The sequence below is a fragment of the Kogia breviceps genome, chromosome 2 (assembly GCF_026419965.1).
Source record: "Kogia breviceps isolate mKogBre1 chromosome 2, mKogBre1 haplotype 1, whole genome shotgun sequence".
In the NCBI taxonomy this organism is placed as follows: Eukaryota; Metazoa; Chordata; class Mammalia; order Artiodactyla; family Physeteridae; genus Kogia; species Kogia breviceps.
Genome location: NC_081311.1, coordinates 60,342,451 through 60,360,545, shown reverse-complemented (window position 1 = coordinate 60,360,545; position 18,095 = coordinate 60,342,451). Strand labels below are relative to the sequence as shown.

The 18,095-nt window shown below is 42.6% G+C and overlaps 1 protein-coding gene across 8 annotated transcripts in view; it reads left to right on the top strand.

Annotated features, from left to right (window-relative positions):
- Window positions 1–18,095, top strand: part of SEC24C (SEC24 homolog C, COPII coat complex component) — a 33,848-nt gene that overhangs the window by 4,764 nt on the left and 10,989 nt on the right. For 2 of the 8 annotated variants that reach the window (XM_067025377.1, XM_059054194.2), the window contains exons 1-5: window positions 3,597–3,726; window positions 3,823–4,022; window positions 6,695–6,830; window positions 17,271–17,446; window positions 17,656–18,030. In XM_067025377.1, coding sequence (XP_066881478.1) covers window positions 3,851–4,022; window positions 6,695–6,830; window positions 17,271–17,446; window positions 17,656–18,030 — 859 coding nt within the window. In that variant the 5' untranslated portion in view covers window positions 3,597–3,726; window positions 3,823–3,850. Of the gene's footprint in view, window positions 1–1,940; window positions 2,072–3,596; window positions 3,727–3,822; window positions 4,023–6,694; window positions 6,831–17,270; window positions 17,447–17,655; window positions 18,031–18,095 lie in introns of those variants that run through there. The other 6 variants (XM_059054195.2, XM_067025376.1, XM_067025380.1 and 3 more) reach the window with 4 other exon arrangements.

The following is an 18,095-nucleotide window of genomic DNA, read 5'->3' as shown; positions in this document are numbered from 1 at the left end:
ATATGTGTTAGCATACGGTATTTGTTTTTCTCCTTCTGACTTACTTCACTCTGTATGACAGACTCCAGGTCTATCCACCTCATTACAAATAACTCAGTTTCATTTCTTTTTATGGCTGAGTAATATTCCATTGTATATATGTGCCACATCTTCTTTATCCATTCATCTGTTGATGGACACTTAGGTTGCTTCCATGTCCTGGCTATCGTAAATAGAGCTGCAATGAACATTTTGGTACATGACTCTTTTTGAATTATGGTTTTCTCAGGGTATATGCCCAGTAGTGGGATTGCAGGGTCGTATGGTAGTTCTATTTGTAGTTTTTTAAGGAACCTCCATACTGTTCTCCATAGTGGCTGTATCAATTTACATTCCCACCAGCAGTGCAAGAGGGTTCCCTTTTCTCCACACCCTCTCCAGCATTTATTGTATATAGATTTTTTGATGACGGCCAATCTGACCGGTGTGAGATGATATCTCATTGTAGTTTTGATTTGCATTTCTCTAATGATTAATGATGTTGAGCATTCTTTCATGTGTTTGTTGGCAATCTGTATATCTTCTTTGGAGAAATGTCTATTTAGTTCTTTTGCCCATTTTTGGATTGGGTTGTTTGTTTTTTTGTTATTGAGCTGCCTGAGTTGCTTATAAATTTTGGATATTAATCCTTTGTCAGTTGCTTCATTTGCAAATATTTTCTCCCATTCTGAGGGTTGTCTTTTGGTCTTGTTTATGGTATCCTTTGCTGTGCAAAAGCTTTTAAGTTTCATTAGGTCCCATTTGTTTATTTTTGTTTTTATTTCCATTTCTCTAGGAGATGGGTCAAAAAGGATCTTGCTGTGATTTATGTCATAGAGTGTTCTGCCTATGTTTTCCTCTAAGAGCAAAACCTTATTTAAATTGGCAAAGAACTTTTGTTTGTTCACTACTGTATTCCCGGACCTAAGAACATGGCTTGGAACACAACAATGCTTAAAAAATAATTATTAAATGAAAGGATTATTGAAAGGATTAAATGAGGTTATGTATATTTTAAAAACTCCTACAGATATTAGCTACAATAGTTATTATTAAATGGGGTAATAATAATTACTCCAGGAACTGTAGCTCTTACAACAGGCTGGGGGCATTCTAAGAGTGGAGATTAACAGGCTGTGGCAGTGCTCTGCACCTAAACCAAGGCACTCTATAAAAACGGTTAACTAATAACGGCTGACCTTTACTGAGCACTTACTACGGTGCCAGGCAATCTTTGTGACCCAATCCTATACTCTCAACAAGTTTTTAGAAGGGCATTCATATTCTCTTCATTTTACAAATGAAAGAAACTGAGGCCGAGATTAAGTTGCCCAAGCTAGGGACCTTCAGAGTCTGAACTTGAACACATGACCCCAGAAAGCAGAATTAGTGCCCTTTAACGTTACAGGGTTCTAAGGGAATTCCCTGGTGGTCCAATGGTTAGGACTCTGCACTTTCACTGCCTGGTGCACGGGTTGAATCCCTGGTTAGGGAACTAAGATCCTGCAAGCCCCATGGGTCAGCCAAAATAAATAAATTTTAAACAGATATGTTACATCAGAATAATTATATTAAAAAAAAACTTGTACGTTCCGCTCTGCGAATCTCAAGACCGGCAAAGGTCATGGGTGAGAACCTCCAAGACGGAAATCAGTGGGGGGCCAGGGGTCAGCAGGAAATCGCTACAGGACTCTAAATCAGAGGTTTCTAATATGTCATAGGAAGGAGAGTTACTAAACATAGTTCAATCGCATCTCAGCTGGTGGGACCATAAGGTTACCAGGACATCTGGGCAAAACAAAAACAAAAACAAAAACGTAAATGCATAAGAAACTGCGGAACCCCTAGGGGGCGGCCATGACGAGAAGGGAAAGTAGCGCACGCGCGGCATCCGGGTTCCTCGGCGCGTGCTTACTGCCGACGTGGCAGAAGGAGTGGCCTTGGAGCGTGGGGGTGGAACTTCCGGGGGCGACACGCCGGCCTCCTCGGAACCGGAAGTGGAGCCTGGGAGCCTTGACGTTAGGAACGAAGTCGAACCTGGATCTGGAGCCGGGTGAGGAGTGGCTTCGGGAGGTTGGTGGGTAGGAAAGCAGAGGAGAGGCCGGGGTATCACTGGCCAGATCGGGGTCCTGTCTGAGAAGGCAGGGAGGGACCCGGGGGCGGGGCCCGGGCAGAGACCCTCAGCTCGTGCATCCACGATCCAGAATCAGTCCTAGACCCTCCCTTCTCTCCTCCCGGCCCAGATTCCGGCTCCCGCTTCCTGCCCTGAGCCTGTTGAAGGGCGCAAGACGCTCGATCTCCTACTTAGTGGAAGTCTCTCTCATCGCGGCCCGAGAAGCTGTCTTGGCTTCTCGGTCTTGATCCCCGGCGCTCCCAGCCTCCACAGCTCGACTACTTTCAGAGTTCTAGGAAGCTTGCCCCGCCTCCTGGGTTGTCACCCTCGACTGTCCACCCAGAGTGGAGTTGAAACTTGAGCCTGACTCCAAACTCTTGGGTGTGTTTGAAGGGATTATTTCCTCGAGAAGAAGCTCCTTTCCTACCATCCCCACCCCCACACTGACTTTAGGAAAATAAGAGGAGGAGGACATCTGTCAAGATTAATGTAGTGACCTGTGCGAGGTTTGGGATTTGGAAGAACAGCTCCTGAGATGGCTTTTAATTTAAAGAGTTCTAGTCCAAGAGCAGCTCAGCTTTTCTGTAAAGATGGCCCTACCTAGCAAAGGGGAGAGGCCCATTGTTCCATTGCAGTAGCTGTGAGCTCTTATGCTTCCTGGGTCCCTTCTGTCTATAGGATAGTTGGAATGATCAGGCTATGAAGAGTAGATGTGATCAGATAGTCCTGTTCTTGGAAGGACCTTGGAAAGACTCTCCAATTTATTCCTTTGTTGCTGGGCAAGATTGTAATAATTTTGGTGGTGGCCTAGATTCATTACAAGCATATAAGAGCAGAAACAGGAGAGTTGGAGAAGTGCATTGGGATTTGGAATACTTATAGTTCCCTCTACTTGAAGGATAAGGTGAATGATCTTTTTCCATGAAATCTAACTTTGCCACTGATCTTTGAACTGTTTCCCTAGGTTATTGTGAGAAGTTTTTGTGCCAGGCCTGCACTCAGTTCTAATCTGATACCTTGCTAGAGTTTTCAGCTGTCCTTTACATTTAGTGATTTTAATGCTTCAGTTCTAAGGTCCATACACTCTTTTGGTGGGAAGACTGGGGATGGAGTAGCACTTGATTTACTGCAGCTTAGCCAAAGAATGTCATTTTTCTAACCGGTTACTCTAAAATTTGTCTTTTGAGGGGGAGGGAATTTAGCCAATCTGTTTTAGACGTGTAGTCTGAGTGATTAAAAATGACTAGCACACTAGAGGGTATTCAGTTTTGTGGAATGAATGGATGCTAGAGTGAATGAATGGAAAGTGGGAGCATTGTTTCATTTACCTGTAATATCACAATAGTTTATCAGTGGCAGGACTTCTTGTATGACTAGACACTAGAAATCATACCACTGGGGAATGGAGGCTGCTGCTCCATTCCAGTGGGCCTATCTGAGGTTGAAATTTATACCCTCTTGGCAGTGACAAAGCATAGGGTTCAGAGTAACAAAATCCTTACTTTGAGGAGGCAGTCTGTCTGCTGTCTGGGGAAGAAAATTACAAAGATCCTGTAGTAGTGTGAGAATGATTAGGCTGATCACTGCCTGATAAGGTCAGTCCTTTTCTATTTCTACTTCCTACTGTGAATAGTGCTCTCTCTTTAGAAAACTGATTTTGACTAATTTCTCTCTTCTCTCTCATCTAATAGGTGAGACCAAGTCGGGGATGCTCTCATAATGAACGTTAACCAGTCAGCTCCACCTGTGCCGCCGTTTGGGCAGCCCCAGCCTGTCTACCTAGGGCATCATCAATCCAGCTATGGTGGGCAACCAGGGTCCACAACCGCCCCCACTTCCTATGGAGCCTACAATGGCCCAGTACCAGGCTATCAGCAAACCCCTCCCCCAGGTATGTTTCCAAGCTTCCTTTGAGCTAAGGAGGGGAATTAGTAGTCTTCAGGTTGGGTTGTATTGCCCTACCTAAGCTGCCTAAAGGGTTATGGTGACTGGGATTGAGGAACATGAATCTGGCTCTTGGTCACTGAGAGTCCTGTGGGCAGTCTGCCCTTCCCTGTTTTTTTTTTTTCCTTTTGGCCACATCATGCAGCTTGCAGGATCCTAACTCCCTGACCAGGGGTGATTGAACCCAGGCCCACAGCAGTGAAAGTGCCGAGTCCTAACCACTGGACTGCCAGGGAGTTCCCACCTTTCCCTGTTTTTTTATAAGATGACTGAGTCTCTGCCTTAAGACATCTAGTGGGAGCACATCTTCCAGGTTCAATGGCAGTTCACTTCCTGTGGGTGTCACCGTTTGTACCCTCACCTGGCTGCATTGTTCACAGCTGGATGGAAGGGTTGTGGTCACAGCTCATCCAGAGCCTGTGACCATGATTAATTATTTCTGTTGACCTAAAGTCTCTCTGAAATCACTTGTTTCTCATGTATATTGATAATGCCTCTCATTGGACTCATAGTTCTATCTATAAATGACTCTGGGACTTGGGGAACTTGTTCATGGATGAAAAGTGTGATGTTTGTGTGCCTGATTTTTGGTGTCTCTCATATCTTTCTGCTGATACCATTCCTTTTCCTTTGTTTGAGTTTCTTTGGCTTCTTAGATGTTGTCTAATATTAGGGAAATAAGAGGAAACCAATCTGGTGCTGCCTTAGGATCATTGTTTGGCTTTTATGTTACTTTTTCATGAAGAGCAGCTGGTAATCTACAGATTATATTATTCATAGGGGTTTTTTAGAAAATGGTTGACATTTGATCTTTGGTTAGGCTAGCTAAGGACTTAGGTATACCAAATGCTTTATGCTTTTTAAGACAGTAAATTCCATAAAGGGATATGGGAAAAAGAAGGCACCAAGGAGGCATAGGTAAGATTTGGGAAATGATTGAAGTTATGACCATTTTAATTATGACTTTGGAAAAAAAATTGCGAAGTGGTGAGATTAGGTCTCATGGCTTTGGAGAGCCTTACTCTGGGTTGGGACTTTGGCTGGACAGAGTCCACCTCTGATCTGTCAAGTCCTGGCTTATCAAGATGGAGTTTGGCATTGCCCCAAGGGGAAGCTCTGTTATTGAGAGGAAAACATATCTGGTTCTATGATGGCTAGTGAGCAGGTTCAGATTAATCATATTCCTGTAGGCAGGTTCTATAGTGTCTAATCTCTACTGAGGGCAGAGCAAAAGAAAAATAAAAAAACAATAGTTTGAACAGGGGTCAGCAATATTTCCAAAGTGATATGCCAAGTAAATAATTGTTTTCTTCCTGCATCTCATGTGGGAAGGATGGTTGGGGGTAGTAGAAGTAGCTTTGGTGGCAGCTCTGATGAGCAGAAGGATGGAGTACAGCTTTTGTGAAGACATAGTGACAGCAGTAATTGGAGGGCAGGTGACCTGTCCTGACTGAACAATTGGGCAGAAACAAATTCTCCAGCCTGTGGGAATACTTTCCTGAGCCATGTGCTATCGGGAGTGCCAACACTTAGAAATGGCTGAAAAGAAGATGGGTAGGATGAGTAGAATATATGAAGAAGAGGTTGGCAGAATAGTCTCCCTAATATTTATTTATTTATTTTGGCTGCACCATGTCTTAGTTGCGGCATTCAGGATCTTCATTGTGGCATGTTTAGTTGTTGCGTGCGGACTCTTAGTTGCGGCATGCATGTGGGATCTAGTTCCCCGAACAGGGATCAAACCCGGGCCCCCTGCATTGGGAGTGCAGAGTCTTACCCACTGGACCACCAGGGATGTCCCCAATAGTCTTCCTAAGAGGTGCCTTTCTTTACAACCTAGTTTAGAATGTTACTTGGTCACCTTCTGTGTCACCTTTCTCACGTATGCTCTAAGTTTCTGAGTTCTGGAGTGGGATCCTTTCCTTTTAAAAAAATTAATTTATTTATTTATTTATTTTTGGCTGTGTTGGGTCTTTGTTGCTGTGCTCAGGCTTTCTCTAGTTGCGGTGAGCGGGGGCTACTCTTCATTGCAGTGCGCGGGCTTCTCATTGCGGTGGCTTCTTTTGTTGCAGAGCACGGGCTCTAGGCACACAGGCTTCAGTAGTTGTGGCTCAAGGGCTCCAGAGCACAGGCTCAGTAGTTGTGGCTCACGGGCTTAGTTGCTCCATGGCATGTGGGATCATCCTGGAACAGGGCTCGAACCCATGTCCCCTGCATTGGCAGGCAGATTCTTAACCACTGTGCCACCAGGGAAGACCCAGATCTTTTCCTTAAAAGAGTTGACGTTTTGTCTAGGGTAAGAACGTTAGACTGTCCTGGATTGAGTGAGAATGTATGGTGATCATAGGAAGGCCCTACATTTTTGTGGCTCTGGCTACAGCTTCACCTGTCGTATACCTGTCTAGGAGAGTAGAGGCTCTCTGGCTGGGCATCCATGTTCAGAATCTCCTGTAGCTGGAGTTGCATGTTGATGGTGTCCTTTTCATTGCCAAGCTATGGTATTATGCTTGTGATACTGCAGTAAAGGTCTGAGCTTATTGATCCTTGCTTTGCATTCGTCGCTCAGAGTGGAGGAGAAAGTTATTTCCCAATTGCTTAGTTTCTCTTCTTTACCCTCAGGTGTCTCAAGAACCCTACCTTCTGCAGGGGTACCTCCAGCCTCAACAGCACAGGGCCCTTGTGGTCAGACTGCATATGGCCAGTTTGGACAAGGAGATGTACAGAATGGGCCAAGCTCTACTGTTCAGATGCAGAGGTATGTATTTGTTTTTTTTTTTTAAACATCTTTATTGGAGTGTAATTGCTTTACAGTGGTGTGTTAGTTTCTGCTTTATAACAAGTGAATCAGCTATGCATATATATATATATCCCCATATCTCCTCCCTCTTGCTTCTCCCTCCCACCCTCCCTATCCCATCCCTCTAGGTGGTCACAAAGCACCAAGCTGATCTCCCTGTGCTATGTGGCTGCTTCCCACTAGGTATCTGTTTTACATTTGGTAGTATATATAAGTCCATGCCACTCTCTCACTTTGTCCCAGCTTACCCTTCCCCTCGCCATGTCCTCAAGTCCATTCAGAGGTACGTATTTGGCTCAACCTAAAATTGGTCTGATGAGACTGGAAGAATTAGGAATGTGTGAGGGCCTATTTACTTTTCTTTTTTTTTTCTTTGCTTTTCTCTTACATCCCTTTTCCTCTTCCCTTCATCTTTTTGTATTTTGTTCTCATTTTTGCAGGTTACAGGTGCTGCTAATGTCCACCCTGTGGATTATTGACCCATCTAAATATCTGGGTTTTTTTCCATATTCTTTCTATTTTTGTGAACTTGGGTTTTTTCCTTGACTAGACATATCTTTAATAATTGTTATGGTCTTTCTGAGCTTACCCTATGGGAAAAATAGGAAAAAAGAACCTCACGATTATTTTTGTCTCTTCTGACTTCCCCTTTTCCTTTAGATCAGGCACTTAGTAGGACTTATTGGTTAAGTCTGGGTGTGACCAGTTATGAAAGGAAAGATACTCAAAGGAAAACTACATAAATGATGAAAACTTTGGTGGTGCATGACTCAATAAACCCTTGTCTTTGTATGGAAGTCCATTAAAGGAGGGCAGTCATCTCTGTTGGAATGCTGTTTGTTTTTTGGTAAACAAAGAATAAAGTGTAACTATGAGTAGGGTATGTGGTAATGGAAGAGTCCCTTACTGACATTTTTTTTTTTTTTTTTGCGGTATGCGGGCCTCTCACTGTTGTGGCCTCTCCCGTTGCGGAGCACAGGCTCCGGACGCACAGGCCCAGCGGCCATGGCTCACGGGCTTAGTTGCTCCGCGGCATGTGGGATCTTCCTGGACCAGGGCACGAACCCGTGTCTCCTGCATCGGCAGGCGGATTCTCAACCACTGCGCCACCAGGGAAGCCCTTTACTGACATTTTTATTAGGTGTCCAGAATATACATTTTTAACATTGAATGTAAGCCCGGAGAAAGAGCCTAGGAAACTCTCCGTAACCCTCTGTGTTGGAAAACTCTGAGAAGCAGTATAGGGAATTCATTAATTCATTCATCCACTTAAAAATATTTATTTTGTACTACTATGTATCAGATGTTGTTCTAGAGGTTGGAGATAAAGCATTATCAAACAGATCAAGTCTCTGCCCTCATGAGCTTATAGTCTCATGAAGTACACAGAAGATAACAAGTAGTCAAATGTAAATAAGAAATAAAACAGAATAAGGATATTGAGAATGAGTGGTGAGGAGGTAGGGAGCTGTTTTAAATACATTGGTCAAGGAAAGCCTCTCTGAAGTGATGTTTGAAACCACAGTGAAATGATGAAGGGAGGTACCCAGAGATCTGGGGGATGAGTGTCTTAGATAGACGGAACAATGGTGCAAAGGCCCTGGTAGAGAAATTAATTTGGTTGATTTGAAGAAGAGCAAGAATGCCAGTGTGTCTAGAGCAGAGTGGAGAGTGGAGGAGATAAAGTAGGTACATAGGCAGGAGCCATATCATGTGCTTTCTAAGCCATAGTTAGAAGTTTAAATTTGATTTTAGTTGCAGTGGGAAGCCATTGGAGAGTTTTAAGCTGGAGAGTAACATGTTCCCCATTTATTTGTTTGTTCATGTATGTGATGGATCTTTTCATTGTAATGTAAAACACATACACAAAAACCATACAAAACAAAGGTATGGCTTAGTAAATTTTCATAAAGTGATTACAACCCAGATCAAGAAATAGAACTCTGGGGCTTCCCTGGTGGCGCAGTGGTTGAGAGTCCGCCTGCCAATGCAGGGGACACGGGTTTGTGCCCTGGTCCGGGAAGATCCCACATGCCACAGAGCGGCTGGGCCCGTGAGCCATGGCCGCTGAGCCTGCACGTCCGGAGCCTGTGCTCCGCAACGGGAGAGGCCACAACAGTGAGAGGCCCCGCGTACCGCAAAAAAAAAAGAAAAAGAAAAAGAAATAGAACTCTGCCACACACCCCTAAAACCCCTTCCATGTGTTCCAATTCAATCATCGCTCTCTCCCTACCCCCATAAGTAACCATTATCCTAACTTTTTGTTTTTTGGCCATATGGGATCCTAGTTCCCTAGCAAGGATTCGAACCCATGCCCCCTGCAGTGGAAGCGCGGAGCCCTAACCACTGGACCACCAGGGAATTCCCTATCCTAACTTTTACAGTAGCCACTTTCTTGTGTTTTTTAAAATAGTTTACATCCAAAGGTACATCCCTAGACACCACAGTTTAGTTTTACCTATTAAAAAACAACTTGATGTATCTTTTAAGTTCATAGGTTCCCTTTTTGTCTCTTTCTTTTTCTTACTATTTATCTGTTGAGGACTCCAAGCTAATTGACCTGAAGAGTTTCCCACAGCCTAGATAATCTGGGTTGCATATTCATGTTGCAGTTCAGACTGGATCCAGATTTGATCCCTGTGCACAGTGTGGAGCAAGACTTTGAAGGCACATAATATCTTTTTTTAAAAAATAAATTTATTTATTTTATTTATTTATTTTTGGCTGCATTGGGTCATCATTGCTGTGCATGGGCCTTCTCTAGTTGCAGTGAGCAGGGGCTGCTCTTTGTTGCAGTGCACGGGGCTTCTCACTGCGGTGGCTTCTTTTGTTGTGGAGCATGGGCTCAAGGTGCACGGGCTTCAGTAGTTGTGGCTCACGGGCTCTAGAGCGCAGGCTCAGTAGTTTTGGTGTACAGGCTTAGTTGCTCCGCGGCATGTGGGATCTTCCCGGACCAGGGCTCGAACCCATGTCCCCTGCATTGGCAGGTGGATTCTTTTTTTTTTTTTTTTTTTTTTTTTTTGCGGTATGCGGGCCTCTCACTGTTGTGGCCTCTCCCGTTGCGGAGCACAGGCTCCGGACGTGCAGGCCTGGCGGCCATGGCTCACGGACCTAGTTGCTCCGCGGCATGTGGGATCTTCCCGGACCAGGGCACGAACCCGTGTCCCCTGCATCGGCAGGCGGATTCTCAACCACTGCGCCACCAGGGAAGCCCTGGCAGGTGGATTCTTAACCACCGCGCCACCAGGGAAGCCTGGCACATAGTATCTTGATGTCTCTCTTTTTGTGATGTTAGCAGTTGTTGATGCATATGTATATTAATTCACTGGGTTTACAAAATGGTGATACTCTAATTCTTATGTTTTCCTTATTTATTTGTTTGAATACCATTTTAGACAGTTCTTGTCATCTGTTATTTGATTACTGGTTGTGCAATTCATTTAGAATAAATGCTTGATTCTTTACCTTTATTTCCTAGTTTATAGGGAAATGAATTGGTTCTCTGTTATCTACAAGGTGACCAACTCTTATTTTTAATATCATTATGAATTTATAGTTTTAAACGTATTTGATGGGTTTTAATTCACTGCAGCTATCATCATTATTGGAGTGTAAATTGTCCTGTCTTTGACCAATGCGAGCCTCTTCAAGTTGACTCCTGAGTCCTTTTGACATGACCCTAGTAATCTTTAGGTCTAATGAGATGTTTCAGGCTTATCTTGTACATTTATATTCTAGACCAGGAATTAGCCATTTTTCCAAGAAATCCTTTATTTTGTTGGTGAGAAATGTTATTTTGTGACTATAACCTGGGCACTAGGAATGTTCATTGCTGCCTGATTGGTCACTTCCTAGGCCTCTTCAGTGGACATAGCTAAGAAATACATATCTATATATATTAAAGTTACATTACCTCATTAGTTTAAATATGTACTTTCAGTTCAAATTCAAGACTACAGAACCTTTACTTAACCTCTTCATTATATCTGTATCTCTTTTCTTCCATACCAGGAGTCTTGATTCTCAAGACTGTGGGGATGATGGAATTTGAATATTGAAATATGCCACAATTTCTCATTTATTTTATCCCTTATTATACACAACAATCTCAGTATAACAATACTAATACTATCACAAATGTGATTAGTAAAAACATTACTTTTTAAAGATTTTGCTTGTGCTCTCCCCATTCTCTAATAATTAAAACAAATATATTTATTTTTAAAAAGAGTTCACTTTGCTGAATTCAAGAGTAGAAGTAGGGAATCCTATGAGGAGGTTAATGCTGGTAGTTCAGGTAAGGGATGATCTTGGCTTGGTTTAGGATGGTAGTGGTAGAGGTGGTAAGAAGCAGTCAGATTTGGGATATATTTTGAAGGTAGAGTGGGTAGGATTAGATGTGAGTTAAGAGAGAAAGAGGAATTATGGATATCTTTTAACCTGTTGACTTAAGCAATTAGGTAAATAGTGCTATTTACTGGGATGAAGAATATTTGAGAAGGAACAGATTTGGGGGGTGAAATGAAGGGTTTTATTTTGTACATTATAGGTTTAAGAAAGCTACTAGCTACCAAGTAGAGATGCTGAGTAGGCAGTTGCATATGGATCTGCAGCTAAGGAATGATGTCAGGACTGTAGATACAAATTTCGGAGTCTTCAGTATAGAGACATTATTTAAAGCCGTGGGACTAAATGAAATCACTTAGAAAGTGAGTATTGAGAGTAAATAGCAGAGTTGAGGACTGACCCTTGGAGGTTACCAACATATAAAAGGCAGTCAGAGGGACTTCCCTGGTGCTGCAGTGGTTAAGAATCTGCCTGCCAATGCAGGGGACACAGGTTCGAGCCCTGGTCCTGGAAGATCCCACGTGCCGCAGAGCATCTAAGCCCCTGTGCCACAACTACTGAGCCTGCACTCTAGAACTCCCGAGCCACAACTGCTGAGCCCAGGTGCCTCAACTACTGAAGCATGTGCGCCTAGAGTCCGTGCTCCGCAACAAAGAGAAGCCACTGCAATGAGAAGCCTGCCACGAAGAGTAGCCCCCACTTGCCCACATATAGCAACGAAGACCCAGTGCAGCCAAAAAGAAATAAATGAATAAATAAATTTATTTTTTTAAAAAAAGACAGTCAGAGGAGGAGCTATCAAACACAATGAGGGACTTCCCTGGTGGTCAAGCGGTTAAGACTCCATGCTCCCAACGCAGGAGCCTGGGTTCGATCCCTGGTCAGGGAACTAAGAGCCCGCATGCTGCAACTAAAGATCCCACATGCCACAACTGAAGACCTGGCACAGCCCAGTAAATAAAACAAATAAACAAACACACTGAGAAAGAGCAGTAGTGAGGTAGGAGATTAGCTATGACAGAGTAGCATCCTGAAACTAGGTGAAGCAAGTATTTTAGGAAGTCAAGAGAATAATCAGCTGTGTCATTTGCTGCTGAAGGGTGAGATGTAGACGAAGAATTGACTGTTGGGTTTGGCAAGGTTCGACATCATTGACAGATGTAGTTTCAGTGGAGGTATGAAAGCAGGTGAAAGAATTTCAGCTGGTAAGTAGATTAATGTAACCTAAAACCCTTCTGCCACAAACATCTAGAAAGGGGAGAGGAAATAGAAACAATTCTTTTTTTTTCAAATACATAATCAAGCTTAAAAGAAAGAAAGTGAAATCCTCAAGTGCCAGAGACCAAATGAGAACTGAAAATCAGAGTGGTAAGTTGACACTGTGGCTGCCTGTGGAGAGGGTGGAAATTACCATCTTGAGAACCTGTGGGCTTAAGTTTAAGCCAGTACCTTGGGCATTTCTGAGCTGAGGTTTAGAACTGAGACCTTGTTTATGAAGTCTGGACCTAGGCTACACCTTCAGGGAACAGGTAGACCAGAAAAAAAAATCTGCACACTGGCAGAGGGAAATGATAAGGAGACCTGTTTCTCCCAGGCTGGCTATGGATAAGTGGGGGAAAAAAGAAAAAGTCTTGGGACTGTAAATGAACCTGTCTTTTTGGGGCGGTGAAAATGTTCTAAAGTTGGATTCTGGTGATGGTTGCACAACTCTGTAAATATACTAAAAATCGTTGAATTGTACACACCTAAAAGGAGTGAATTTAATGGTATGGGAACTAAATCTTAAAACTTAAAAAAAATTTTGATCTTGGGCAGCAGTATCATTGGAGTACCTTCCAGAAGCAAATGCTAAACAACCATTCTCCCTCAATCCAGGCCGTTAGGGTTTCTCAGAGGAAAAAAATATCGATTAGAGGAAACAGGGAGGAGAGCAGATAGTAGACTAGTACCTTGATTAAGGGACTGTAACTGTCAAGAAAGAATTATGTACGTAGCTAAGAGAGAGGGCAAATAAAGACATTTTCAGACAAAGACTGAGAGTTTACTGTGTATAGGCCCTGGCTGAGAAAACTACTAAGGGATAGACTAAGGAATAAAAGGAAAATGAACCTAGAAAGAAAGATCTTTAAAAAGAGAGAGGAATAGTAATTAAAGAAGTAGAGATAGGGAATTCCCTGGCAGTCCAGTAGTTGGACTCCACACTTCCATTGCAGGGCACACGGGTTCATTCCCAGGTCCAGGAACTAAGATTCCACAAGCTGTGTGGCTTGGCCAAAAGAAAAAGGAGACAGAGTATAGACCAATTCTTTTCTAATGTTTGGCTAAAAGAAGAGCAAAAGCTTGAGGGGATGTGAGGTTTTAGGGCAATTTTATTTGATTGGATTTTTTAAACAACTTCATTGAGATATAATTCACATACCATGCAATTTAAAGTGTACCAAGTTAATAGTTTTAAGTATATTCACAGATATGTGCAATCATGACTATAGTCAGTTTTAGAACATTTTCATCACCTCAAGAAGAAACACCGTATCCTTTATCGAAGTAGCTGTCCCTATTTAGGTTTTCCTTAAATTCCTCACTCCCCCAACGTTAAGCAACCACTAATCTACTTTCTGTCTCTATAGATTTCCCTATTCTGGACTTTCATATTAGTGGAATCATATACTAGATAATATTTTGTAACAGACTTCTTTCACTTAGCATAATTTTTTCAGTGTTCATTTATGTTGTACCATGTATCAGTACTTCATTCTTTTTATTACAGTATCTCATTGTATACATATAATACTACATTTTCTTTATCTGTTGATGGACATTTGGGTTGTTTCCACTAATAGTTGGTTATTTTTTGAGATATTTGTATGTTTTTGTGCTGATGGGAATGATCAAAAAGAGAGACATTAAACGGGAAGTACATTGGAAAGACAAGTTCTGGAATGGAAAAAGATATTTACATATAAAGTCGGTATAAATATAAAGTAGTATCCAGAGTATGTAAAGAACTAGTAATAAATAAGAAAAAGTCAATTCCGTTGAAAAAAATAATGGGCAAAAACCAGAATAGGTATTTTATGAAATAAGGGATACTAATGGCCAAAGAACATATTAAACAGCTGTTCAGTGGGAAGCTGCCGCATAGCACAGGGAGATCAGCTCTGTGCTTTGTGACCAGCTAGAGGGGTGGGATAGGGAGGGTGGGAGGGAGGGTGATGCAAGAGGGAAGAGATATGGGAACATGTATATGTATAACCGATTCACTTTGTTGTAAAGGAGAAACTAACACACTATTGTAAAACAGTTATACTCCAATAAAGATGTTAAAAAAAAAAAAGCTGTTCAACCTCTTGAGTAAAGAAAAAAGTAAAAATTAAAAACCACAACAAGGGACTTCCCTGGTGGCACAGTGGTTAAGAATCCATCTGCCAATGCAGGGGACACAGGTTTGAGTCCTGGTCTAGGAAGATCCCACATGCCGCAGAGCAACTAAGCCCGTGTGCCACAACTACTGAAGCCTGTGCCTAGAGCCAGTGCTCTGCAACAAGAGAAGCCACCGCAATGGGAAGCCCGCGTACCACAACGAAGAGTAGTCCCCGCTTGCTGCAATTAGAGAAAGCCCGCGCAGCAACAAAGACCCAACGCAGCCAAAAATGAATAAATAAATTAATTAATCAATTTATTTAAAAAACACACAACAAAGTACTCCTATGTATCCATCAGATTGGCAAAATTAAACAGTCTGACAGTACTAAATATTGCTGAGATTGTGGAGTATCAGGAACTCTCATCCACTGGTGGTCAGATGCAAATTAGTACAGCTACTATGGGAAAATAACTTGGAATTATCTGTTAAAATTAAAGATATCATATAAACCAGTAATTTCACTCATAGCTATATGCCTTAGAAAAAACTCATGTATGTATAAACAAGTTGAATATATGATTGAACATAGCAACATTATTGATAATATCCAAAAATTGGAAAACCCCCAATATCCATCTGTAGTAAAATGCTTAAGTAAAGCATGGCATATTTATTTAGTGGAATAACATTTAGTGATGATAGAGAATGCTAAAGGCAACAGCATAGATGAATTCATAAACATATGGTTGAACAAAAGAAGCAAAGCTCAGAGTATGTATGATGTGATTCTGTTTACAAAAGTTTAAAAACCTGACATAGCTGAATTATATTGTTTTTAAAGACAAGGGAACAATTATCAAGAAGTTGGGAAAGTAGTTATCTTTGGGAGAAAGGAGAGGGCTGTGATGAAGGAGAGGCACACAGGGCCTTTGGTGTATTCTATTTCTTTTTGTGTGTGTGTGATACGCGGGCCTCTCACTGTTGTGTCCTCTCCTGTTGCGGAGCACAGGCTCCGGACGCGCAGGCCCAGCGGCCATGGCTCACAGGCCCAGCCGCTCCGCGGCATGTGGGATCCTCCTGGACCGGGGCACAAACCCGTGTCCCCTACATCGGCAGGCGGACTCTCAACCACTGTGCCACCAGGGAAGCCCGGCGTATTCTATTTCTTGACTTGTTTTTTGGTTACATGGGTTTTTGTATTATTCAGCAGTACGTATATGTTTTATGTATTTTTTTTTCTATTTATATTTCACAATTAAAAAGTAAAGTATTGATACATTGGACTAAGAATTGGGTCTGGGTTCTAGTTCTAGAATAGTCTGCTACTTATACCCTTAGTGTCTTAGTTTTCTATCTGCTCTGTTTCCCTCATTAATTTGCTGTGAGAATTAAATTAAATAAAGCACTTAGAGATGCTTTGTAAATTATAAAGCTATGTACAGATAAGGTGTTGGTTTATTGTTACTATGGTATGCGATAGAATACCACTGGGTAGTGGAGAGTATTATCCATGTTAATAGAATATAATTATTCTGACAAGGATTTATGAGCATCTGCTATGGGGCTAACAGTGTGTTTGTTGCTATGGAAGACAACAAATGCAAAGCCCAACAAAGAGCTTAGGGAGGTAAGTTTCACTAGCATATTGCCCAGAAAATCCTAGCTGAATGAACAAATGAAAAGTGTGAAACTGCAGAACTAGTAGAAGCTGACCAAACATAATAAAGTTCTGGTTATTTAGTAGAGACAAAATAAACAGGAAGGATAAATCAGAATTTCAGTGTAACAGGCTACCGTTGTGAAGGATTTGATTCATTCTTGAAATTCCAGAAGGAGCTTGTTATGTATAATAATCTATGTTATAGATTTTTGCAGTAACATTACGTAAAACACTGTTGCAATTGCTAGTTGGTATACAATGATATTGGAATGATTTTGAATTTATATTTTAATATGCCATCTGATACCATGGGAGTATCCAAGACAGCTATCCAAGTAATGAGGCTTTGCTAGATAGACCCAGCTAGAAGGCTACCTGGTTTATGTCCTGTTTGTCTAGTCCTTAACTCTGATAGAGTTAGCATCATCTTTCAGCTTAGTATAGAATGCCAGATTTAGCTGACCTGCTCTTCTGATCTTATGGATATTTCTAACATCTTTCCCAGGATTAAGTGATACTTTGGTTTAAAAGTTAAACAATCAAACTGCATTTGTTTGAGCCCACATTTATTAAGCTCCTGTTGTGTTAATGCTTCTGTGCACTTTCCCTTTCGACTCCTTCAGTGCTTCAGATTACAGAACTGAGGTGGTTTGTCAACAAAGGATTAGGGCAGAGGAGGTGATAATCGAACTAGCAGAGTAAATAATACTCTGATCTGAGGGTGTTCGACACATGTTTTTGGAGTGAACCTAATGGAAAACAAGGTTTGCCAGTGTAGATCATGAGGAATGTAATTTATTCACAAGTATATAAAAATGTGAAGCCATATAAGAGCCCAGATGAGAGTAAGATGCTGTAAAACAATATAGTTTCCTATATAGAAGTTTAAAAAAAGTTTTAAAAAAGTTTAAAAAGTTACATAGTTTCCTATGTAAAACAATATAGTTTCCTATATGATGTGGAGCTCCTGCCAACTTTGAAGGGTGTCTCGTCCCACTAGAAACCTCTGCCTTCCTTCTCTTCACAGGCTCCCTGGGTATCAGCCATTTGGGTCAGCCATATTGGCCCCTGTGGTCAGCCAGCCAGCTGTGCTTCAGCCCTATGGCCCTCCCCCAACAAGTGCACAGGTGACTGCTCAGATGGCCGGAATGCAGATCAGTGGTGCTGTGGCCCCAGCCTCTCCACCTTCAGGGCTAGGCTATGGTGAGTAGCTGTGACCACAGGAATACTGTCCCCTTCTTTTTAGAAGCATCAGACTCTGGGGCTATACCTGAATCCCTTTTATTTCTTGTGCTTCTGAGCCCCAGCAGATGGGAGAAGTCATTCCTGCCCCTCATGTGGAAAGGAAAGTGATTTACTGAACAAGGAGGCAGAATGACTGGGGTTCTGACTCTACTTCTTCTACTTCTCAGGCCCACCAACATCGCTGGCCTCAGCCTCAGGAAGTTTCCCTAACTCTGGTCTGTATGGCTCCTATCCTCAGGGCCAAGCTCCTCCCCTTGGCCAGGCCCAGGGTCATCCTGGGGCCCAGCCTCCCCAGCGATCTGTCCCACTACAGGCCTCCAGCTTCACACCCCCAGCTTCAGGGGGTCCTCGGATGCCTTCGATGACTGGTCCTCTCTTGCCTGGACAGAGTTTTGGGGGGCCCCCAGTGAGCCAGCCCAACCACGTGTCCTCACCTGCTCCTCAAGCTCTGCCCCCTGGCACCCAAATGACTGGGCCCCCAGGACCACCACCACCACCTATGCACTCCTCCCAGCAGCCAGGCTATCAACTGCAACAAAATGGTGCGTTTTTCCCAAGGTCTACCTAGGAGCCAAAGGCTTTAGCAGTTCATGTGTTTTTGTTGTTG